Source organism: Lycorma delicatula, chromosome 2 (genome assembly GCF_047948215.1).
Source record: "Lycorma delicatula isolate Av1 chromosome 2, ASM4794821v1, whole genome shotgun sequence".
Classification (NCBI taxonomy): domain Eukaryota; kingdom Metazoa; phylum Arthropoda; class Insecta; order Hemiptera; family Fulgoridae; genus Lycorma; species Lycorma delicatula.
The window spans coordinates 33,914,340-33,941,160 of NC_134456.1; the positions used below are offsets into that span (position 1 = coordinate 33,914,340).

Sequence of the window (26,821 nt, forward strand, 5' to 3'; positions counted from 1 at the left end):
GAGTGGGAAGGTAGCATCCACATCCAGACTACCTCGACGGGCCGGCCAGGCCTGCTGCACCGGCGGGGATCTTGGCATCTACCAGGAGGTCCCACATTGAGCCAGCCAAGGAACTTCTTCTGTTCTTCTTCCATCTTCTTCTTCTTGGTCTTCTCCAGGTGGTGGTCAACGATGAATTAGTCACTCTGATGCTGAACACTCACTCTTTTATTGGTGCATGAGAGTGGTGGGACTGCAGCACCACTATGGTGAGAGAACTGTGCAGTGGGAATGATGCTTGTATCAACGTGTCCATATAGTGTGCTCCCTACTCACATCATTTCTACAGTTATAGCCCACCGATATTAAATTAGGGATATATGTGGTAACAAAATAAATATTAATCTTATAGACAAGTACTTTCTTCTCTTAAAATATGGTAACAAAAAGCTGGCCATAAAATGTCCCTTTTCTAATAATTGATTAATTTATTGTATGTCAGTGACTATATAAAAATTCTTTGCAAATTTCAGTTTACAATGAAACTGTAATAATAATAATAATAATAATAATAATAATAATAATAATAATGTCAATTAAGTAACCTTTGATCAAACCATTCTTGCACTTAACAGCAATCAGCACTAGCTATAGCACAGGTTGTTTCTTTTTGTTCACATTACAAAGTAAGATTAAAATAAATTCTTGAACTGACTTTAGCAAATGATTTCACTTTTATTTATATTAGATTTGTTGATTATCAGAAACTGAATACTTATTTTGAAACTTACACAATTTAAAATTATGAATCATTTACAATGTTTGAAGCGCAGATCTGCAATTTACAACTTTCTTTCAATTATTATTTTTTACATTATTATTTATAGCAGTTAATACAAAACATAAGTAACATTTGAAATAAATAAGCTGAATTCATAGGATAAAATATGATAAATCTCAAAAGAACAAATCCAAACAGATATAAAAATGTTTAGGATCTAGTCATAAAACTTTAATGTAACTAATTAAAAATAATATTATATTTTCATTAAATTCAAATGAAAAACATTTTTCATATTTAGAAAGATTTTTTAATCTTAAAAGCTGCGTTTTTACACTGCAAGAAAATCTGGCCACACTTTGGAAAGCAAGTTAAATAAATTACTCATAAATAACTTTTAAAATTGTTTTAAAGAATAACCACTTACTTTTACATCAACCACTTCTCCTACTTCAAGAAGTTTAACTTTGACATCAGTAGGGTCCTTCTTGTCATCAAATTTTAATACATCAATGATAACAGCTCTTTGAAAATCATTTTTCTTCATTTCAATAGCAACTATGTCACCAATTTTTGGTTTTGGATGCAAAGCTCTAAAACAAAAATTATACACAATATATTATTGAAAATTACTAAGTAAAAATTCATGATTAATTATAGAAAAATCAGTTTAAAATATATACAGTGGTGAACAAATTAATCCAAACACAGTATTTTTAACAGAAAATGTTATTTTTAAAAGAAAAAATGTTTAATAGTTAAACTTACTCAAATTTTAGTTTATGTTTCTTCCTTTTTTTGATTATCTCATTAATCCTCCTTGGTATTGATTCCACTAAGGTAGTACAGTACAATGATTTATGATTTCTTTGTTTCAAAGCCAAACCGGTATCACTGAACTAATGCACAATTAATTTTTGTGCTACAATTAATTTTCCCAAGTCTTCTTTTTAGTATGACCCATATCTTTTCAATGGGATTCGGGTTAGGGGAGTTCCCTGACCACGAGGAACAATCAAATTTTTTGGTTTTTGAAGAACTCTTTTGCTTTCTTTGACATGTGACATGGTATAAGCAAGGTCTCATTGGAAAATAAGTTGTGGGTTCTTCTGCATAAGTGGGATTATTTTTCTTTGACATATGTTAATGTATTGGTCCGATTTCATCATCCCATCCACAGGCATAAGTGCTCCTGGTCCTTCATGTATAAAACATTCCCAAAACATCTTTTTGGTTGGGTGTTTGGGTGCTTATTGCAGGTGTGCTGGCGAAGTAGTCTTCTTATCTGATGACTTACAAACGTAGGCTATTACATTGTGCAGTTGTCATAATTTGGAATTTCAATCTTTTGAACTGTTGGGAGAAACTAGAAATTTATCTTTCTAAACGAATAATATATTTCTCAATTCGATTTTAGGTCATCAATATAAAAATGCTATTAATTTCAATTAAGATTAACTTAATTTAAAAAATTTTTAAATTCAGATATCTCAATAAATACTGGACTGACACTTTCATCATTCAAATTTTATTATCTTCTATTCTCTGTAGGTTAATTTGGTCTTCTTCATTTTTCTCAAGTTCAATTTTGATGCATTTGATAAAAAGATTATTAAAGTACATTTTTATTTTCATTAAAATAAAAAGGAGAATTTTATTTTATATATGTAAAAATAAAAATACACATCCAAAAGGAGAATTCTCCTAAAACTTGAGTAATCTTATTTCTCCCCTTTTCCTACACACACTACATAATTTTTTATTTCAAATATAATAGTTTCATATTTATATTTTTCATAAATCTTCCAACAGAAAGAGGTTTTGTTAAGATATGTAAAGAAGCTTCCCTATGAATAGCCCAAGCAGTCATGTAAAGAAGTTAGAAATTCCAGCCCCAGCCAAAAAAATTAAGGATGTTCATAAGTCAAACCGCAGCCATCATGCCACAAAGAAGAGTTCTATTTCCAGCTATTTAATTAAGTTTGGCAAACCAACATTAGCCAGTAAAATTTCTCTGGTCTGATGTTATTAGATTTGATGGATAAATTTTTTTTCATACAAAAATTTTGAAAGCACTTATTTTATTTAGTACAAATATTTTTTTACATATATAAAATTATTGATTGGCTTGAAGGCTGGCTATGAACTGAAACCTACCAAACAAAAGGGCACTTACCATCATTATAAAAAAATGTAAATTGCTTCTATTTAATAAAATTAAACTTCTGAATTAATAATTATATTTTTTAAATTTAAAATAATATTTTAAGAATATATAGATAGTAGACAGTTAAGCTTCTTTACTGAATTGAAGGAAGGTATGCAATACATTCTTCCACAGCAGAAAGGGATACACATTCCTTTATACCTTTATACTCCTTTATACCTTTATTTCCTTTATACTACCAATTTTTATCAATCTCCATCTTTCTTGTGGCTGTGAAACATGTAAAGCACCTGAGGTACTTGAAAAACCAGTCTCAAGCAGACTAAAAGAGCTAGCTTTCCTGAGATAGCAATATTCAATATACAGCCAGTCACTGTGATGAACAGAAAATGTCACTTTTAGGACTGAACATCACGTGCATTTTGTTGGGCTTGGCATCCTGATATATAACTATATATTTGGCTAAATAGAGAAATAAGTAGGAAACCATTAACTCTTCACTTTCATCAGAAAGCCAGGTGTCCTGTTGCTATAATTTTTTAGAATGATTTAGGACTCATAGTGTACAAAGGAAAATATGTGACATAATTTAAGTAATAAATGAACTGATTACCTTTCCTCTTCATTTTCAAAATATTTTTCCATCTTAAGAGTAATAACAGCTAACTGATTAACTCCAGGTAAATTTTTCCATTCTTTACTGTATTTATGTTCTAATAAAATAACAGACAAATGACTAGCATCATGCATAAACACCACCTTCAACTTAACGTAACCTGATCTGTAATAAAAAAAAGTTATAAATTTAAATTACAGTTTAAGTGCAGATTGTATATTAACAAAATTACAGTGAAAACAAGGGTTTAAACTAATTCTGAAAATGTAAAATTTCCACACTAGTAAGGTAAAAACACAATATTGGAGGAAAAAAAGAAATAAATACTTTATTTAGATCACAAAATAATTAATTATACATTATATAGATCACATCAGAAATGGCAGGTTGCTAATTACTTTAGAAGGATATTTCTCTAAAATACTGAGCAAATTTAGCTAGGTTCAAAGTTTTGTGACTACATCATTGCATGATGGCTTTTTTATTATTTTAAATTAAAGAAAAATGCATTAACTATTTCAGAAAATACTACTGTTTATTAAAAATTTAATTTTTTTTTTAAATTTAATGATTTTTATGTATTCTACAAACAAACCTATTTTACAACTACTCTTGATCAGCAAAATAATCTACCATAAGCAGCAAGAAACTCTTCTAATTCTAACATTGTTTTTACCATTGGTAACTAGTGGTGAAGACAATTCAATTTTATAAAAAATGTTAATAATCAAAATGCAAAATTAAAAATGAATTAAACTAACACACTGATTGACTGAATCACTTATTAACAAAAGAAAATTATATAAAAAAATATATATTAAAATTCTGAAAATAATTAAAAAAATAAAAATCATTCTCATCTTGTATTTATTGATATTAGTATGTGTAAACATTATTATGCTAAAAATTGTTAATATACTCAATTAGTGAAAAATCTATTTTATTTTATATTTTTGTATAAATAAACACTATATGCGAAAACAATGCTCAGAGATATACAGGTGGCCTAAACTAACTTTAAATAGACCTAACAACCACCAGAGATTTTTTTTCAGAATTTGATTGGGGGGCTCGTCAGAACTAATTTCCGGCAAAAATTAAAATCTTTTACATGTTGAATTTTATAAAAATTGTTTTAAACAATTAATTTTTTTTAAATATTTTTCTTGGCTTCTTTTTTTTCTTTAATGTATTAAAAATTTTATTATAAAAAATAATCGTGTGTGTGAAGTATTCTATAAATAAATAAAAACAATAAACTAATTTATTTAATACCACTAATTTTTAGATTCAAAGATGTCATGCTGTATTTATACTAAGTTTAAGAAGCAGACCTTAGTTTTTACATGCTTTATATATTTAATTGCTTATAGACTCATTTATTTATTTGTAAATATAAATAAAATATTTTTTACAACATGCACACTAGTTTTACCAGTGGTGAAAACAATGTTAGAATTAGAAGAGTTTCTTGCTGCTTATGGTCAATTATTTTCATAAGTAGATACTTAACAAACTCAATAAATTATAAATTAGTTGTGTTTGGAGAATATATTTTTTTTTAAAACTTAGATTATTTCCAGTATAAGAGTTAATGACATGGTCATTAAGCCTGATTATGACAAATATATATAGTCAATAATCAGGGTTGATGATCTCAAGCTCATTGTAGTTATTATACCTAAAGACTTATGTACCAAAAAATGCATTAATGCACATTAAATAAAATTAATTAAAAAAAAGAACTTGGCAGTTCTAATAAACAATGAAATGATAAGATGTTACATTAAGATGTAAAATGAAACACAATCAAAATATAATATGTTGTGATCATGTTAAACACAAACTAAACAAAGCCTAGGCTGCCAAAAAGGTGTTTCTGGCTAAGAAATGTGTATAGCAGTTAGAATCTTCTCTCAGAAAATTACCACCTAAAATGATTGATGGATTCGCCAGTCAATAGTGCCAATAATGATTAGAGAATCTACATGCAGTACTTCCACCAAATCCAAACTAAAAATCACTAAAACCCACTTTCAGAGCCAGAGAAAATTTTTCACTAACAATCCACAAAAAACATTCAGTCTTCATTCACACTTTTATTAGTTAGGTTTAAAAGATAGAAGTCAATTTTTATTACATTTTAGAAACTTCTTATTTAATCTACTAATACAGAAATACAAAAACTATTAAAACCGGAAATACTATAACAAAAACAATTCATATACAAGGGCTATTTAAAAATTAATCTCCAGTTGAGTAATAAAAATTAAATAAATTGAAAAAAATTTACTATATACAAATGATGTTTACATTCATACTTACCTAACTTCCTTACACAATTCCTAGCCTAAATTCAAGCACTTTTATCATGATACCAGCTTGTCCAAGAACAGTACTACCAAAGTAACAATAAATCTGTTGATTCCATCCACGAGTTCATCAATAATTTTGAAGTGTTAAGTAACCAGCCAATTCTTACATTTTGCAAACTGATGAAAATCAGTCAGCACCAAATTAAGCTATATGGGGGGGGGGGGGGTGGATATAAATCTGACACTTAAACTTGTTTAATAAAGACACTTAAACTTGTTTAATAAATTCTTAGTGGTAGCAGAGATATGAAGCCATGCACCATCATGCAAAAAACCAATCCCCTTCATTACAATCTATTGCTGTTTATTACGTATCATTCACCTATGCTATGTCAACATTTTAAATTATATGTCTACAGTTATTGCTGAACTCAGCTTCATAAATACAGAATTCCTTTATGGTCACAAAACATGGTAGCCATCATCATTTTTTGTTGAAATTGGTGTGTTGGAATTTTTTGAGCTTCTTCAGAAAGTGTGTGTACATCCAGTCTCTGGACTGGATTCTTTTTTCTCAATATTGATAAACCAAACCCATGCCTTGTCCCTAGTAAAATATTATCAAGAAATTCACTTCTATTCTGATATTGATGAAAAAAGTTAATGCCTCTCCCACTCTTTTTGTTTTGTTTATTACAACATCATTCACAAACTTTAGGACTATCTGTGATGAATTATTCATAAAAATTCATGCAGAAACATCAGTGACATACATCTTATCACTTACGTTGGGTAACTGGAATAAACTGATCATGTAGACTTACTGGCCATAGACTGACCGGTAGAATTACAATTAGGGAGGTGTGTGATGAATATTCTATGGGATTTAGTCAATTTTAACTGAAGGTTTGAACATACATTGTGTCAATGAAATTTATTCCAAAATTGTCAGATCACAGAAAAAACACTGCTGATAATTGGACTGAAACTGACCCAGACTTGTTAAGCAGGGTGTGATAAATCATGGGTTTACTCAAATAAACCAGAAACAAAGGCACAATCATCGCAGTGGAAGGGTTCAAAAGTTCACCACAACCAAAAAAAGTATGACAGTCGGTCAAATATAAAGACAAGTTAATGATTTTCTTCTATTCTATGGGTATCACGAATTTGCCCCTAAGGGATAAACAACCAACCAAGAATTCTACAAAAGTGTCCTACAGTGTTTGTACAAAAATGTGTGAAATAAAAGGCCTGCACTCTGATAAGACAAGAACTGGGTCCACCACCACCACCACAATTGGCTCATCATGTGTTCTCAATTGCAAAATTTTAGGCTAAATTCAAGATTCCTGTGCTTAGAGACCCCCTATCCCCTGATTTAGCCCCAGCCAACTTCTACCCACTTCCTAAATTGAAATTTTCTTTGAAAGAGAACCGATTTGACTCAATTGAAGACATCCAGGCAGATACAAAGATTGTTCTTATGCAAGATTTCCAGGAATGCTTCCAAAGTGGAAACACCATTGGAGTCAATGTTTCCAATCAGAAGGGGACTATACTTTGAAGGAGATCCATCACATTAGCCTGCAAGTACTGCCATTTTGAAATTACAAGCCCAGTCTTAAAACTTTCCAATCAAACCTTGTAATCAATTTATTTTTTTAGTTGAATTGAAAAGTACTTAATAAGGAGAAAATAAATTAATTTTTTTTTAACTTTTCTTTTTTCTCTTAATAAAAATAAATATGTCAACATTTCTCAGATGAATGAATGAATCACTTTTCTAAATTTTTTCTTTGTCTAGCATTTCATCAAACTTCTTTACTTTTAATAATATTATGATTGCAGCATAACATTATATTTTTAAATAAACAAATAGCTATACACTCTATATTTAACCTTTCTCATAAGCAAGTATTTTATTTTATTCACAGACACACACACACTGTTTCACATTATTTATTTAAAACAGAAATCTGATAATAATTTTATAGTTTTATTGACTTAATCTAATTTCAAGCTTAGTATTATAATTACAACCTTGATTTATGTTTTTACTTCCCTATACATGGTAGAAGCTAATTCAGTAGATTAATAATAATCTGTAGATTTTAACAACACTTGTTCTCATTTTAAAAATTGTTATAAAACATAAATAGCTGGAATAAACAATGCAAAGGAAATAGTGTCAATGAACTTACACAGGGAAATCTTTTATTTCATCAACTTCTGATAAAACAATATGCCTAAAATGACATTTTGCAATTTTCCAACAGCTACCAAATTGTTTCACATTTTCACATAAGGGCATTTTCTTTTTTGCAGTTTCCTTTTGAAGATTAATTCTCTGAAACAAAAAAAGGATTAATCAAATATTCTTTGAAATACATGTGGACTAAAAGTCAGAAATTTAAATTCTGTTACATATAGAATTTTTGCTTTATAAATTGGTAGTAATCATCTGATAAAATTTCCATACAACTGTTGAACAGTTCATTCTTGTATTTGTTTTACAAATAATGGTGTTAAGTACATAAACGAAAAATAGGTTTTTACGCTTCAGTATTGGTGAAAAAATAAGCTCTTTTCAACATTCATGATGAATCGAAGCAATTATCTGCTGTCATCCATCAACAATTGCATAAGCTGAACATAAAATTTGAAAATATTAGAAGCAAAGCTATTTCTCCCAAGATCTGATAAATCTGATTTAGTCAAACTTTAGAAAACAAACATCTTGCTACCGAAAATTTAAATAAAGATCCCTCAAACATAAAAGAACTTCTATTAGGCTGGAATTACTGAGAATGGCATTAGAAAATTTGAATGTGATGTTAACAGAAAAGGGGAATTCGTGAGAAATTTATTATTGGGTGAGAACTAGATCTTCATTTCTTTTCCTTAATGATATGATATAATGTTGCATGTTTGAAACTCAAAAGCCTCAAACTACCATAATTCTTTTTATTTGGTCTGATGAAAATCCTCATGTAATACTCAGAGTTCATGTTTGATTTGGGATCACAAAACAAGTAATACTGGAACATTATTCTTTGGCACAGAAGAACAACAACAATTCATAAATTGAGATGTTATCAGACTTCCAATCCCAAGCTATTGAACAACCCAAGTTTGACACTGGTAATTACAATGTTTGGCAGAAAGATGAAACAACTCCTTCCTATGCTCTTCAGGTTAAGAGATTACTTAAACTTTTCCTATGGATAGGATGCCAAGAAACAATTAAATGGGCATAATATTCATATGGTTTGGTGCTTTGTGATTTTTCACTCTGGAGAATTGTAGATGACATGGTATTTTTTCAAATACAAATGACTTGAACCACCTCAAGCTATTAAATGAAAACATTTATGGAACCAATCTGACCATAGAAAAAATACCCCAGTTTGAAGATCACTCCTATAAAAGTATTTATATTAAATACTTTATGGTACTTTATATTACTTTATGGTATTTATATTACATCAATTATATAATCTTCAAATGATACATATTCTAATCATCAATAATCTATAACTAAAATTCAAATAAGAAAAACGTGTACCTATCACCTAATTATTTAACAAGTGTAAAAAAATATAATTTAAAAGTTCTAAAGTATAATTTTACAGCAATGATAAGGCAAGTGGTGAATTAAAAAAAAAGCCCCAGCCTAAAATATAAAAAGTACTTAATTACATTTTTTACATACACAAATGCATGCATGACCACAACTAATAAAATTTATCATAAAGATGGCAAAAATTTATATCTAGTTTACTGCACAGTTTTGTCATACCTTAACAACATTCTTAATTTTTTCTGGTAGAGGAAACTTTAACCGATTCATCAAATCAACTATCTCAGGAAATTGTTCATCATTCTCTTCATCCACAAATACATAAACTTTACATAAAGGTGTTCCTCCCTATAAAAGATTTTTTAAAAAATCATCAAAAAAAATTAAATGATAAAATGAATTAATCTAAATTCAAATTAAAGCAATTCTTATAAAGAATTATTCCAATGAAGCATTTCTTAACAAGCACTTCATGTAGCCAAACAAATAGTTTCATCTAAGGCAATTCCTGAAAAAAATAATAAGCATATGACTATAACAAACTACGATACCGTATATTATTTTAGCACATTCAAATTAAAGACTAAATTCTTTACATTATTCACCAATTTATAAAAAAAAATTCTGTATTTTAGTTAGTAACCACCTTCTAATAGAGAATTGGCTAAACAATTTATAGTTCAGTTGGGTATTTCTACATGCACAAAATTAAATGGATAGGTGAAGGTTTTTCTAGAGAAGCCTGAGCTTTGTTTTTGAATGATTCTTTAATATGAGGATCATTCAAATATAAAGCATAATATGTTTATGTAGCTTTATTGATATTAGATAAAATTAGAAATATATTACTTTTCTACATTCAACAAAAATACATTTTCTCCACCAGATAGGTAGTTTCCAGATCCCCTCATCAATAAGTAAAAACTGCCCCAGCAACCAACTGCACACATAACCAGCAAACCTAACATGAAGCAACCTTACGCAGCAAACCCAAACATGAGGAAATCACAGTGACAAGTCTGTACTGTAGAGTGGAGCTCAAGAGGTGTCAAATGAATTTTAGCAAGTTTATCATAATTGCTGTATGTGCATTGTCATGGAGAGGAGAACATTGCAAATCGGTTGCCGGAGTCATTTGTTGTGATAAGCAACACCCCTGATGTCATCCAACAACTGGCAGTAGTATGCTGCATTTACTGTCCTTCATTTGTGGAAATCAATCAGCAGGACACCTTTTGGGTTCCAAAACACAGCTGCCAGAACTCTTACAGCTGACAAGCATTTCTTGACCTTGATCAGTGTCCCTCCCCACTTTTCCTTCACTCCATACTTGTTCACTTACCTTCCGAGGTGTAGTGGTGGATCCCATTTCATCACAAGTCACAATACAGTCCAAAAATATCTTTCCTTCTTCCTCAAAACAATTCAGACGTCTGACGGTTGTCTTTCTGGACATTTCTCTGTGCCTCAATGAGAAGACATGGAACCCACCTCACTGATACTTTGGTGCATCCAAAAGTATCTGAGAACATTGTATGCACACTTCGAACACTTTTGCTCACCTCTGATGCAATTTCAGCAACAGTAATGCAGCAGTCACCATCCACAATGTCACAAATAGCCTGAATGTTATCATCATTATTGACACTGGTAAGCGGACAATATTCAAGACTTTTGTTCTCCACTGCATCACAGCCACTTCAAAATCTTTTTGCCTAAACAAACACTTGAATTTTTGGCAGGATAGCATCTGTAAACTGTGCCTGGAGTATAGTCAAAATTTCAGAGGATTTGACATCTTCATTGGCGAAAAATTGGATTACAATTTGTTAAACAACGGACAATAGTACCTCCTGCTCCCCTCCGCACAAGTCCAACTACCAACAGTGCCCTATCACATTCACTGCTCTTCCTCAGTCGACATGACAAAATTCCAGTTTATATTTGAATGACTAGTATCTAAAGGAACAACAATTATTTTTAAACATCTATTTTATAATATAAAACAGTAGATCAGTAATCTCCTGCTCTTATATCACAAGTAAAGATACCCTCATCCTCTCCAAAGAATTGTAGGTAAGATGCACTCATTTTCTGGAAGAGCTTGACGCAATCCTTTAGGTATGCTTGTTTGTCTGTTTTCCTATCCCTGTTTTGAATAAATCATTTCTTACTCTATATCATTCCAATCTCTTTCCCTTATTTTTAAACTTTTCATAGTTTTTTTGTGATTTTTTTCTACATGTCTTTGGATGCAGGCTGAGGATGGAGGACCTGTACTTTTAAACTTACTACATCCTTAATATTTGCACATTTATAGTTTGGTGGGGGAGCAAATTCAGATTAAATATCAGACCACGACCAAGAATGTTTCGTAGTTGTATACTGCTACTATCTAGTAGCTGTATAAATAACCCAATCTGGGGCTGGGCTTCTAAATCCTTTTAAGGCTTACATATAAAAGAATGAGGTGAAAATGATAGAGCCATACAATCATCTCAAAAATAAATTAAAGTAGACATGGAACCCCTCACTCCCATGCAGTTATATTTCCTCATTATGTTGATTACTACCAAGCTGTTCACTGTAGACATTCTCTTTGAAATGAGAGTATCTGCAATAATTAACAAAATCAAAACAAAACTGAATTTTTAAACTGCATATTAATGAAATTTATAGTTTAGGTAATAAAATGCTATTAATGTGAGAACCTTGTTGGCATAAATTGTCAGATTATCCTTAATGTGGAACTGTGGAATTTAAAACATCAAATTCAATTTAAAACATCAAATTCACATCTATGAATTAAATAATAATTATAAAATTAATAATTAAAGCAAAATTTAATTATTAATGAATGTTTGGTGAATATTAAGCAAATAAATGGGTTATTCAGTCTTTTTTCTTTCTTTTTTTTATAGTACCTAATACAATTTTTTTGTTCTTAAACCTGATCACATAAATATTTAAAAAAATATTAGTGTAATAGAAAAGAATATTATCCTAACAACACTTAACTTTTTATTTTTATTATTATTAATATTTTTATTCCGACAATACTTAAATTTTTACCTTTTATAATCCATATTTAATGATATATTTATTTTAATCTTATTTCTAATCATTTCTCTATATTTTTGGAGAAAGATAAAAAATAAAAATCCTAACTAGAGCTGAATAGTATTAGATATAAAAATTGGCTTAAATTTAATCTCTTTACAATATGACAAGTTACACCTAGTAGTTAACCATGGACATCAAACCCTTACCATACTATTACATATATTATCAAACAAAACGTTGGAAGTTGCTTAAGATTAAAACATACACAATGCTTTATATAATAACTATTTATTTCAGTGTTATCATGAACACCTACATTTTCTGGATAACTTGAATCATCACTGTCTTCATTAAGCTCAACATTGCTGCTTTTTTAACCAGAATTTTCATTATTTAACTCTTTTACAACTATAAGATCATACAATAATTTATTTAATTCCATTCAATCACATTCACAAACCTATCATTTATATTAAAGTTTGAATAGATATGAACAGAAAGCAATAATAACATCACAAGTAAACAGCAACTTCTGTTGCTATGTCACCTACAGCTAGGTATTCAATTTTTATTTTCAAAAGTAAAAGATGTAAAAACATAAGCCATCACAGTATATCCAAGTAAAAATTTAAAACATTAAATGTTAAAGTTTGAAATTAAATACAGGGTCATTCACGGGAACCGGATGTTTTTAAAATAATCATAAAAAATTGAATATTTACTTTAAAATAGTTTTATTGGTATTGAAACACTTGTTAAATCAAAGCATTTGTTGCTTACTCATGAACGAAAAATTATGTCCGGCAAGTGATGTCCATTTAGGGAATAGATTGTTGTAGCCTTTTACAGTAACTGGCCTCAATTCTTTGCAGCATGGTAATCAATCTGGGTGACGTGATGACAAATTGCGATCTTTAGGTCCTCCAATGTACGTGGTTTATTGCCATACACACAGGATTTCAGAAACCCCCACAGTAAAAAATCACAACTACTCAAGTCGGGGGATCGAGGCGGCCAAGGAATGTCGCTGAATCTGGAAACGATCCGTCCCAGAAACAAGTTACGGAGAACAGCCATCGTTGCCCTCGCTGTGTGCGCTGTAGCTCCATCCTGCTGGAATAACACATTTTGAAAATCGATTCCCCAGTTTCGTAACTCAGGGATGAAAAACGTATTCAACATCACAATGTAACGATCAGCTGTTACAATTACGGCAGCGTCATTTTCTTAAAAGAAATACGGTCCAGTAACACCGACCTTTCCTATTGCACACCAAACAGTCACCTTTGGGATATGAAGTGGTCTCTCGTGAAGCTGATGTGGGTTTCTTTCTGCCCAATACCGGCAATTCTGTTTGTTGACGAAGCCATTCAGATGAAAATGGGCTTCATCACTCATTAAAAATAACAAATTTTCATTTTCTTCGAAAATGGTAAGCATTTGTCGACAAAATTGTAATCGCTGCGTGAAATCTTGCTCGTTTAACTCCTGCACGACGGTTATATTGTAAGGATGGAAATGCAGGTCTGTATGCAGAATTCGTTTTACCGTACTTGTGCTCATTTGAAGTGCTGCTGAATGCCTCTGAATAGAGCAGCGTGGGCTTCTGACAATGGCTTCCCTTACTCGTTCGATGTTCTCCGGAGTGCTAGCAGTTCGTCGGGGACCCGGTGGTTTTTTCTTCAATATTGAACCGCTTGTTCGAAGGTTGTTTACCCATCGCAATATTGTGTTACGAGAAGGGACACTTGCATTACGATGGATATTAAACTGACGGCGGGAATCTCGCTGAACAACAGTTACGGATTCGTCATTGTCATACGCATACAGGCGTTGGTCTAGCATTCACGGCTCCATCTCAAAGACTAAAATGTAAATGCTATGAACAAAGGAAACGTCAGACACCAGCCACGTACCCCTCCCACCACGAACGCCCGAGTACAACCCACTTCAAAAACATCCGGTTCCTGTGAATGACCCTGTAGTTATCTATAGCAAAAAATTCAACTATTGCAAATATATTAAAAATACATGGATGCTAATCTTACATACATTGACAGAAAAATATAAACAATGTATGTTTTTGCTAATGGTAAGTATTTGATATAAATTCTTAATACTAACCTGATTCATAAAGATATTGTGATACTTCTCTAACAGACACATGAATCTACTACTGAAAAATGTTTTTGAAGAAGGTAAACTATAATGGATGAGTCTATCACCATTTGTGATATTTAATTCAGACAAGACATCATCGGTACAAATAATAACTGCATGAAGGCCAATAACGTCTCTAAGCCAAGCTCTTCGCACATCTGGAAACAAACAAAGTACAATGGCATATCTTTATCAAATTGCATATAATAAAAAGTTCTTTACTTTTGTCGCTAAATAAGAAATCTTCACAGAGCAAAGCTATTCAATAATTGAAAATATTTGCAGGAAATAACAGAAAATATTTGCTATTTTAATATAAAAACCTTAATTATTGAGTATCAGAATAATTGGGCAATAATTAAAAACAGAAGATACAATGTGTTATGTTATATTGTGGATCACAATATCAAAAATATGTAGATGATAAGTAACATCAATCACCTAACATGACTGATTAACAGAGTAAAATATCTTGTTATTAAAAAAAAACATATAATAATGAATCACAGCAGACTTTTTAAAAAGGAAATTTCAATAGCTACAATTTTTTTTAGATATGCATACAGTCAAAGCGCTTTAAGAATAATTTAAAATAATTCTTTTTTTTTGTTAAAAATTAATAAACAGAGAGGATACGTTATAAATTTCTTTTAAAACATATAAAAAGAAAATGTACCCCAAAAGAGAGTATTTAAACAATTTAGATAAATGTAACTTCAAGAATTTCCTTAAAGTAAATTTTCAAGAATTTACATAAAATATTTATGTAAATTAATATGCACCAGCTCTCTTTAAAAGAAACTGAATCTTAGAAACACTTAATTATTTCTCTGACATCATGCTATAAATACACAAACATAGCTTATCATTTTGTAAAACATAATTGTTTTTAATGATAATTGATTAAGTGTAAAAAAAAATATCAGGATTTTAATTTGTTATAATATCTCTCGGATGAGGCCTACAATGTTTTTTTTAAAGCTTGAATTAAAAAAGGACAGTTTTAGTTGCATTCATAGGCATGGATTGATTCCTTACATATTCAGTTGACAGCACCACTAGCAAAGATGGTGACTCCTGAACAGAAAGCCTTCTGTGATTTGCAGTTTGCTAAATATGAATCTGTTGTTACAGTTCATCATGTGTTCTATAGAAAGTTTCATTGCAATCCTCCACGAGACAATAACATTCATTGGTAGCATAATCAGTTTGAAACGATTGGATGTCTATGAAAAGGGAAAAGAACGTCCCAACCCTGTAGGGAAAGACACTCGCCTTGTAACACTTCCAGTCGCGCCCCGCCCCCCCCCCCGTTCATAGCCCTGATAGGCTTTCACGGGAAGGGAAAAGACAACAGGACAACTGAGGGTATCTGAAGAAAATGGTCAATGTACCAGGGCGTCTTTCCTTTGAAGTGTTAAAAAATCTGTTAGGATGGCCAGCCACAAACTAAAATGCTGGCGATGACAATGTATAATGTTATAATGTTTATGTAAGGAACCCCTTACCTGTCCATCTATACAGTTTACAGCTGATATAGGCTTTGAAGTCAACTTCAACTATACTGTGCATGCCTATTTCACAATCAAAATGTTACTTTCTTAACCATATGGTGTTTAGTGATGACAACATTTCATCTTAATGGAAAAAGTAACACACATAATATCCTTATCTGAGGTCAGAAAATCACCATGAACTCTTACAATGAGAAAGGAGCTTCCCAAAATTAAATGTTTTCTGTACAATATCCTGCAACAAGTTTATGGGTCTTTCTCTTTTGCAGAAGTAAGCAAAACAGGAATTGCTTGATTGAATACTTAGCTGAGTACATAGATTCATCCTCAACTGCGAAATGGCTTTTGGTCCATCTTGCATATAGATACAGAATAGAACTCCTCTCTGAGATTCTATTCTACAGCAAGATGGTGTGCCTCCTCACTAGCATAACTATACAGAATTAGTTGAATGATGTTTTCTTTACTGCTGGATTATTGGCATGGACCCACTGACAGAGTGATGGCATCCAAGGTCACCCAATCAGGCACCGTTAACATTTTCCTTGGGGTCTTAAAAGGATCTTGTGTATATGCTCTGTCACTTACAGATCTATTCAATTTAAGGCACAGAATTGAAGCAGTAGTCTCTCATTACACAAGACATGCTGATTAAATAAATTATGGATTAAATAAATTATGGTACTTACTCCCAATCAGTTGAGTAAGTGTTACATGATGAAAGTTGCTCACATTGAACACTTACAGGAAAACTTAAGAATTACTCATTCATTTTATCTGTATTCATTAATGTTAAGTCAAAGTTAAGAAATATTAAATAGCTTTAAAATCTCCAATATTGTTTTTTTTTTAACATCCTGTTTATTACAGAAGTTACCGCCTGCTGTTTGATCTAAAAAGCTGACCTAGTGGGATGTTACAGAATATAACAAACAATGGAATGTTGTTGCAATACAAATTTTGAAAAAAATAGATTTATAGTTGGCTTAAAAAAATTTAAGCAAAAACTTTGTTCATTTTGAAAATGAACAGTTTTTTTATTCCATTTGGGACTTTGGATATCACTGCACTAGATGTACATAAGAATTCACAAATCATTTTACTTCACTGGTAACTTTACCTTACTTCATCAACTTCACCAAAGAAGAAACTGGAAACCTCATCAACAGATTATAATTCAAACAACCTCAATAAACTATTATTGATATAGATATAAGTACAATGACATATCATACATATACTCACTTCCAACAGCAACATGATCCATGCCTTCATGAGCAACAAGCAAACGACCACATATAGGATCTAATTTTTTTTCCAATTCTTCTGCTTCTTCCTTTTTGCGACATACAATTATTGATCTCATAGTAATACCTTGTTCACATGTAAGCAATTCTAAAAAAAAAAAAACCACTGATGTTAATTCTGTTCATTAACTACAGGTTTGTATGTATGAAAGGATACATTAAAAATGCATAACTTTTTAGTAAGTATGAGACAAGTTAAGATTAATTCATATCCCCTCTCTCCTAGCACATACTTTAATATAAATCAATATCATGAAGTATCTAAATGTCTACAGAGTAATAATTTTATCTGTCTGTGCACCATACAGCAATTGTTAGAAACAGTGAAAATATAATTCAGTTCTACTTTTAATAGCTATAATTAAAGTATCCCTTGTGTGTTTTAGAACATACAAGAGAAAAAATCTATTTTAAACTACGTGTGTCTGACTCTGTTCTTACCAAGAACTAAAGGAAAAAGTTATTGATTATCACTAACCACAAAATATAAAAGAATATTGGAACTTGTGTTATTGGATATTCAAATGGGTTTTCCATGTTCCTAGAAGCTTCCATCTTTCTAAACATTCCATCAGAAATAATTAGTTCCACAATCCAAACCTCTAGTAACAAAAAATTACAGTCATAATCTAGTAAATAATAAATGACAATATTCTCACTTAAAAGGAAAAAAAATTGATACTGCTCAGAAAAATTCAAAGAATGATTAAACTGAAATGATAGCTGTTTCAAGGTGAAGTGTTCAGAATTTTAAATCTTTAAATTTAGAATTAAATTCTATTAAATAACTGTCAATTTATGATTTATATTGTTTTTTCATTTTTTAAATTTAGCTATTTTATGAGCTTTCCAGTATATAAAAACACACACAAACACCAAAATAAATGGGAGTAAGTAATTACTAGTAACCTATACTAAGACCTTAATTACAAATCTTACAAATTACCAAGAATAAGTAAATTTATTGATATTTGGCAACTCCAATCCGCTGCATTGACAAAACCAGAATCGATGCTTGCCTATTGTTCTCTGTCTTACATCCACCATATCAAACATTCTTGTGGCTTCACAAAAAGTTTTGATTTGTCTTGAACAATCTGATGCATTATCCATTATCGAGGCTACTGAACACAGTGCAGTTGTTAGTACACAATGCCTTTTCCAGCAGTTTGGAGTTACCATTCTTTGGTATGGAGGACACTTTATAACAACAAGCTGAATCCATAGCATAATCAAAATCTTAACCAAGAGATCCTCCTCTTCATTTGCAATATTGCAGCAGGTTGATTATGAACCACCAATTGTACAGGTTCATTATATTTACTGATGAGACTCAGTTTACTCAGAACATAATTTCCAACACCAATTTAGCAACAATGTGTGGTGTGGTCTAGTTTACGATCAGCTTATTGGACCATTCATTCTCACATGACACCTAAATTCTGACATTTACTTGGAATTCCTTAAGGAACAATTGTCGCTGCTATTAGCTGTTGCACTACCATCGAGATACTGCATGTACTTTCAACACGATGGTACATCTTCCCATTTCATGTGCTGTATTGGCATATGGCTTACTTAAATGAGCAATTTTCAGAGTGATGGATTGGCTGCACTGGGCCACATTCCTAGCCATCAAAATCACCTGACCCAACGCTTTTAGATTTTTGAATGTGGGGTTGGATGCGTACAAGAGAAAAAGAGAGAGAGAGACAGAAAGAGAGAGTATGAGAACTTAGTTTTTTGTAGTTGATAACATTTAAAAGTTTTCATATGGTAAGTGTTAATAAAATAAAATTTCTTGAAGTTGTATTTGCTTTTTATTTAACTATTTTATATAAATTTTCTCAAAATTAAATTCTTACAAGTTTTGATAATGAATTTTATGCACCCATCAGTCATTTAACAAAGTTTTGTATTACAAACACAAAAAAAAAAACATGTGTTTAGTCAATAAAGTTTTCTGTCTTATGTTGGATATTATGAAAAATATTGAAGATATGGTTCTGGAACATGTTTTATTCAATTTGTCAAGTCAAAAACTATAAGAAAGTTTCCAAATCTTAATTTGGTTTTCCAGAATTTCAGTATGATTCTATTTCACTTACTGCCCAGGTATCAGGGCAAAATCTTTTGCTAACTCGCCAACGAAGTGCTTCTAAACTCAATTTTATTAAACTTTTTTCTTTATTTTCGCTAGAAGAATGAGTTTAGAAAATGCCAGATACACTGTTTACATCACAAAAAAAATTCATATCCATTTCTCTGTTAATCACTTTGAATATATACGAGTATGTTCAAGAAATACGTAGACTGTTTGAATTGCTCGGGTCCAGTTGGTTCCAGTCAAATCTGCTTGGCGTCACCATGTTCGTACAGATCAGCTGATTACAACGCAGTTTTTTTATTGCAAATATCATTATTGGTTGCTTAGCTATGTGGTTGTTTGTGAAGTGTTTTTTTCATTTGGCGGATTTTAAAATGAGTGACTTGAACGAGCAAAGAGTTGCTGTGAAATTTTGTGTTAAACTCAGATAATCTGTGAGTGAAATTTTTTATATGCTCAAGACGGCTTATGGCGACATTGCTATGAAGCGTGCTATATAATTTAAGTGGCATGGATGTTTTAAAGATGGTCGTCAGTCGATTGAAGATGATGAGCATCCTGGACGCCTTCTACGTAAACTGACAACTCACACGTAGACAAAATCAACACCCTGGTTTGGACAAATCAACATCTGACCATCAGAGAGCTTGCGGAAGAGTGTAGGATATCAGTTTGATCATGTTACAAGACTTAGACTGAAAAATTGAAGATGCACCGTGTTGCTGCGAAATTTGTTCCACGCCTGATGATGGACGATCAAAAAGCCTATCACGTCCAGACCTGTCAAGAATTGCTTGAACATTCAGAAGATGAAAAGTTTTGTCGAGGATCATAAGAAGTGATGAATCTTGGGTGATTGAAACAAAGGTTCAATCATCCCAGTGGGTGGGTGAAACATCTCCCAAACCAAAAAAAGCTTGCCAAGTTCGTTCCAATGTGAAGGTGATGTTGACAGTTTTTTTTTGATGCACAGGGTGTAGTCCATCATGAATACCCCCACCAAAGCTCCACAGTGAACTAGCCTTACTACATTGAAGTTCTCAAACATCTGCGGGATGCTATCTGGCAGAAAAGGCCAGAAATGTAGAAGAGTGGTGACTGGTTTTTTCATCACGACAACGCACCGGCCCATTCAGCCCTCAGAACTCATGAGTTTTTTGCCAAACACTATATCACTGTTCTTCCCCACCCACCCTACTCACCTGACCTCGCTCCTTGTGACTTCTTGTTCCCCAAACTCAAAAAACCTTTGAAAGGAAGAAGATTTGAGACGATTCTCAAGATTGAGGCAAATGCGACGAAGGAACTGAAGAACATCACAAAAGAAGCGTTCCAGGACTATTTCCCAAAGTGGAAACACCATTGGGATAAGTGTGTGCATTGGGGCGAAGAGTACTTTGAAGTACATTTTGTTTTAACATATTAGTCTCGTATTTTTTGAACAGACTTTGTATAACAAAAATATTTTTACCAAGCGGTACAGCAGCAATACAATACATCAGTCCATAACATAATTCCAATAACAGAAAGCTTAAATTAGTTCACAATTCTCTGTACCGTGTTATAATTTTGTCATGGAGAGCACTTTTTTCCTTAATATATAAAGGCTATGTGTATTAAACAGTTAATCAACAAGTGCTAAAAAAAAAAAACCATTCGGTACAGTGGGATTTTTTATACATTTGTAACAAACAGTTAAAAGATTAATTTTGTCTCTTTTTATGCACCTAGTCTCTGAACTGTTTGATTGCATCTCATACATTCTCAAAAACAGGTTACTCTAAAACACAGAAGAAATTGAACAACATAAAACTTATAGATTAATGGGCAGGAATTGATCAAAATGCACATAAATTTATTCTTTAAAACACAGTGGATCTAACCCTAAGAAGTTCAGCATGACAATTTCTTTATTTTTTTTAAGCAGGTGACAATAATTTTTTTTTTTTTTTTTTTACTTGTTCATATATTTTTAAATTACACAGCTGTAAAATCTACATATTTCATATTTTGTTTTTCACACTGAGTTTAGCTTGTATATTTAAATTATTAATTTTGAAAATAAGAATAATTCTAATGAACACAAGTGTTTTATCAACAATGTAATTTTAAAAACAAGAGACAAACCTGTAAGAGCACTGCACTTATTTTCTGGTTTCAAGAACTGGATATTTGGTTTAACTCGTGAATAGACAGCTGCTTCTAAAAGATTATTTGTAGGAATACAAATAAAACCATCTTTAATCACCTCTTTTACAAAATTCTCTAACACTGGTGACCATTTTTCAGCTAAAACAATTTTTTGAACGTTATGTTTACCATCCGGTTTCATTACACATTCTAATTTTGTAACAAATGAGTTAAGTAACTGAATCTATAAAAAACACAAACAAATAATAATAATTTATTATTTTAAAAATGAATGCATAATTGTTACAAATTAAAATGAAAATAAAAATGTTACAAGCAAGTCTAAAATCAACAAATTAGTCTCAAGCATGTAAAATTTCAACAATTATCTTACAAAAGCATCTACTCTAACTGAAATGAAATGATAATTTTATTTTCGCAACATTTTTACATTTGCAACATTACTCATTCATCCACAGATTTCTTCTATTAATGTGTAGTATTGCAATATTAACATTCAACTGACTCAGTAATTTAAATATACATTTAGGAAAATGTACCTATATAGTGTATTAATAAATCCATTTGCACGCATAGCTACTCAACAAGGTCTTTAAACACTTTACAATACCAATAAAATAGTTGCATTGGTAAAAGTCAAATTAGCTTATAAGCTAATTTTACACACATGTAATATTACACACATATATATTATAACTGTAAGAGCTATGAGAAACTGACGTGAGTTTCAAATCATCCTCAAAAGAAGAACAAACCAAAATTCAAGAGTAACCAATATCCAACGGAGTAAAGTGCTTTCCCAGTACCTTCTTCACTCACCAAAAATTATTGAGGCGTATAATTGTCCATTGAAATGCGGGTGATCTTTTTGCCTTTGAAATGTTTAATCTATTCTCCACAGGGATTGGTTGTATAATTAACAGTATTACCCTCAAAGAAACAACTTTGCCTACAAGTCTGTACAAAAAGCTCTGGGAATGAGGCTATAAAAACTACAAAAAAACTGAGAAAAGATTTATTCAATTTAAGTTTCTACATGATCTTTCTTCAACGCAATACAATGTTTAGATTGGATATAAAGGTCGTCAAATGCCCTCAGAGAATTCTTCTTTTCAAATTGATTTTAGGGGACTTGTAGCACTTTCTATTAAAAATAAAAAGTAGTCCATAGGAGCAACATCTGGTAAGTATGGAGGATAGTCTCAGCACTGCCACTCGTCATCTGGCCAAAAGCTGCTGCACAATGATGGCTGTTTGAGTTGGCGCATTGTTGTGAAGCATTGATATGAAGAAAGCTGATCTCCATGAGAAGTGGTAGCATCTCGGCCTTCACCCAGATGTCCTGGATTCGAATCCTAGTCAGGCATGACATTTTTCATACAGTACAAATTTCCACTTTCACATTTGTATGTACAAGCTTCTATGATTTGATTCTTCAGTTAAAAAAAATCTCAATCCATGGTTCTATTTTATGAAAATGTGGTCACATGCAACAAATTTCGTCCAATAAACATATCTGGACATCTTCATAGACAGCAGCATTTATTCAAGCATGGTAATCAGTATTCACTAATTCACATACACATTCAAAGTTTTCATCAGTACAGCTCTGCTGTAGTGTCTCCTCCCTTATTGTCTTCTAATGACAATCAACCATCACAAAATGAGAAAATCATTCAACACATGCAAGCAAGATGTATTTTTATCACAAAGTGCTTGTTATCATTTCAAATATTTTTGTAGCACTTTTTCCAAGCAAAAAAACAAAATTTTATGCTTGCACACTGTTCTATTTTTTTTTAAATCCAATAAGCACAAAAATAACTTCACAAAAAGAAATATACAATGTGAACCACTAACTCAAACTGAATGAGCTTTGGTTATGTTGTTCACAAGCCTTCTCTTGACAAGTAAAAACCTTGTCTATGAGATTGTCACTAATTTCATTTTTATAGTCCTGGAACCTTTTGTAAAGCCAGTGTATTGAAATACTGAGACAGACACCATAAAATATCATGTTAAGTACCCAATTTTCTTATAAAACAATTGTTACATACACTGAATTAATTGAATGGGGAAATTACATACAAACTATACAGGAAAAAATGTTTAAATTAATGGTTTAAATGGGACATTTTTTAAAACTCATGAATAGAGTTACTTCTAAAAGATTAGTATAAATACAGATAATATCAATTTTAATTGCCCCTTCTGAATTGGTAGAAATGATACTTACCTCTTTTAAAGAGGCAGAGAATTGAATTCCATCAGTGGAATTCTACCCCCTGTCTCTTGAATTATATATATCACATATAGGTGAATGTAAACATTTAACCTCATCAACTTTTAGGTAGCTTCAATGAGTTGACCCCCAAAAGGAGTTTCTGAATTTATCCTGGTATTAATTCTAAACATGTTCATTAAATCCACCCATTCATTGTTTTTCCCTGTTCTATTCCATTTTTTTGGATGTTATATCATAATAATGTCAAAGGACAAGACTCTGTAATTTACCATCCTGTAGTTATTCAATTTAAGTCAGTCACTGCTATCTCAAAAGAAGACTAAGTGTGCAAACACATACAGTACTACTCTTCCTTGATACACATACCAAAATAAGAATAATAATAATTATTATTATTACTGTTGTTTCAAAAATGTGGTATAGTATTAAGTGGTGTCTAATGCAAGGACGAATTAGAAGATATTCTGTGGTAAGAAAATTATGCGGTTGATGCAGTTCAACAAAAGTAAGTAAAATTATTTTATTACTTTATTTCATACATACTCATATTACACAAGCCTTACATTACAGTCATATTTGCCCGCATAAATGTCTATTTTAATGCTGAATTTTTCTGCAAGTAATGTAACATAAAATGGCAAGGATGGGGTAAAAATAAAAAACTATCATGACATTAATTAATAATATCATTTCACAAACAAAAACAAAATATAAACAAAAACTCACTTCAGGAAGAAAATGATCAAAAATAAAATCTGCATCATCAAATATTAAATGGCAAAGCCTGTTAATATTAGTAACAAACCTTGCATTTAATAAACGAATGAGACATCTTGGCGTTGTCACTAGTATATCACAGCCTCCAGCTAGTTCAAACTGCAACAAATAAACTTCACACTGGCTATCAAAATTAAAAGATCTTAAACATAAACTACACTAATTATCAGAAAATCAACCATCAACATGATTAATGCTATTTTCAGACCCACACTGTGCTGTGACAGTATTGATCCAGTCCAGGATTTTCTGTAATTCATCAACGATAGGAAAGCCTTCAAGTTTGGAATGATTTTTGGTACAATACATTAATCGTATTGTAAATACCTTGTGAGCTATATAATGAATTTCATTCTACAGGCTCTGAATGACTTCTATTTCTGTAATAGAATTTTGTTTTTTTGATATCATGCCACATAAGCTTGAAGCTTTTGTGTAGGATATAGAAATGGATTCTGTAATGTACGAAAAATACCAAACCTGATCAGGATTTGAATCGGTATTTTATTTTTGTGTAGGAGTTTTTTCGAATTTAATTATTATTTCAATCTTTTTTATAATGAATTTAACAGAAAATTCAGTTATAAACTGTGGAATTATTATTAAGACACTTTTAACCATAAATTTTCTACCTCCATAGAAATACTAGCAGGGTGAGCATCTTAAAATTGAACTGCTACAGATTAAACACAGTTGTGACATGTAACATTCAATGAATAAAAAAAAAAACTTGAAATGTAAATTAAATTTTGTATTTTTTTTTACAAAAGATGTGAGAACTGTGCAGCGATGCACTTTTGTAACACCTGATGCAAAATATTGGTTGTCAATGCCATTGATTTCTTGTTGAATGTTCACCTTCAGATCATCAATAGTGTGGAGATTTGATCATAAACTATATCCTTCAAATAGCCAGAAAGCAAAAAATTGCAACAAAACAAATCTGGTGAACATCCCCATTCCCCAGGGCTTTAAGGATAGTGACCACTATTGCTCTCTCTGATAGTTCATTCTTCTGCAAAAGCCACATGAACAAGTGCTAATGAATTGCTTGATGTGTGACATATTGCTTCAGTCTGTTGAAAGAATTTATATTATTTTTTACAATCTGTTAAATGAGCAACAGTACTGATTCTTTGTATCGACACTGGTCAAAAAAAAATTAGTAACAGTATAATTACAGAAAAAAGCACATGTTAAACCAATTTTCTCATAGTGAAGTTGACACTCAAACATCTGGTAAAGATTTTTCAGTCATCAAATACCTGGTGTTGCGCAAATTAACTTGCCCAGATAAATGAAACCATTCCTCATCTGACATGCAATACAGTATTGGGTCTATCCATCCATGAACAATGTTTTTGAAAAGCTAGTAAATAATTAAAACATTTCAGATCATCTGTTCTCTTACTATGGTTTCAAATTTAAATCACAAAGAATACATTACGGTAAGATATATACATTTTAACCACTTTATGATAACTTGCATGTAGATTTTTTCAAATTGGCAGAAATTCTTCTTTGAATATGATTTGTGGTCTTGGAGTCCTAACGGAAAGTTGTCTATTTCATTTTGTATTTGAAAGTGACCCCACTGTACACCATAATTTTTTTTTTAAATCGTGTATGCAATTCTTTACTGGGATAATAGCAATGAGAAATTTTTCAACAAACATTTTATGTGTTTCTTGAAAGGATCCAGAGCGCACAAAAAGCTTCTGCTATAACCCTTTCTTTGATCGAATAAGGAATTTTAGAATAACACAACTACAAAGAAGTAGTAACAGTGGTAAAGATGACCTTAAATACCTGCAGTTCAAGCCAGCTAGACCAAACCAAGCAGTTCAACCAAACCAAGCCAGCTCAATTTGGTTTCAGGTTGTTCATCAAGTACAAGTATATGTTTTGAAAATATCTACGTGTGTGTATATATATATATATATATATATAAAACATATATTTTTAATTTGATAGAAATTGAAAACTGAAATCTCAGAAATATTTTGGGTCTAAATCATATTTAAAGTCTACATAAATTTTCAATATCCTATACATT

The 26,821-nt window shown here is 31.3% G+C and overlaps 1 protein-coding gene across 9 annotated transcripts in view; it reads right to left on the reverse strand.

The window, feature by feature from the left end:
- The window catches only part of LOC142320626 (putative ATP-dependent RNA helicase TDRD12), a 126,145-nt gene that overhangs the window by 66,346 nt on the left and 32,978 nt on the right, over positions 1-26,821 (reverse strand). For all 9 annotated transcript variants that reach the window (XR_012755454.1, XR_012755457.1, XR_012755452.1 and 6 more), the window contains exons 9-16: positions 24,715-24,864; positions 21,720-21,966; positions 17,424-17,573; positions 14,629-14,822; positions 9,661-9,789; positions 8,063-8,208; positions 3,541-3,708; positions 1,188-1,353 (exon numbers count right to left, since the gene is read on the reverse strand). Coding sequence is in view for 2 of the 9 variants with exons in the window: in XM_075358640.1 (XP_075214755.1) it covers positions 1,188-1,353; positions 3,541-3,708; positions 8,063-8,208; positions 9,661-9,789; positions 14,629-14,822; positions 17,424-17,573; positions 21,720-21,966; positions 24,715-24,864 (1,350 nt within the window). In the remaining 7 variants the exon portion in view is untranslated. The remainder of the gene's footprint in view (positions 1-1,187; positions 1,354-3,540; positions 3,709-8,062; positions 8,209-9,660; positions 9,790-14,628; positions 14,823-17,423; positions 17,574-21,719; positions 21,967-24,714; positions 24,865-26,821) is intronic.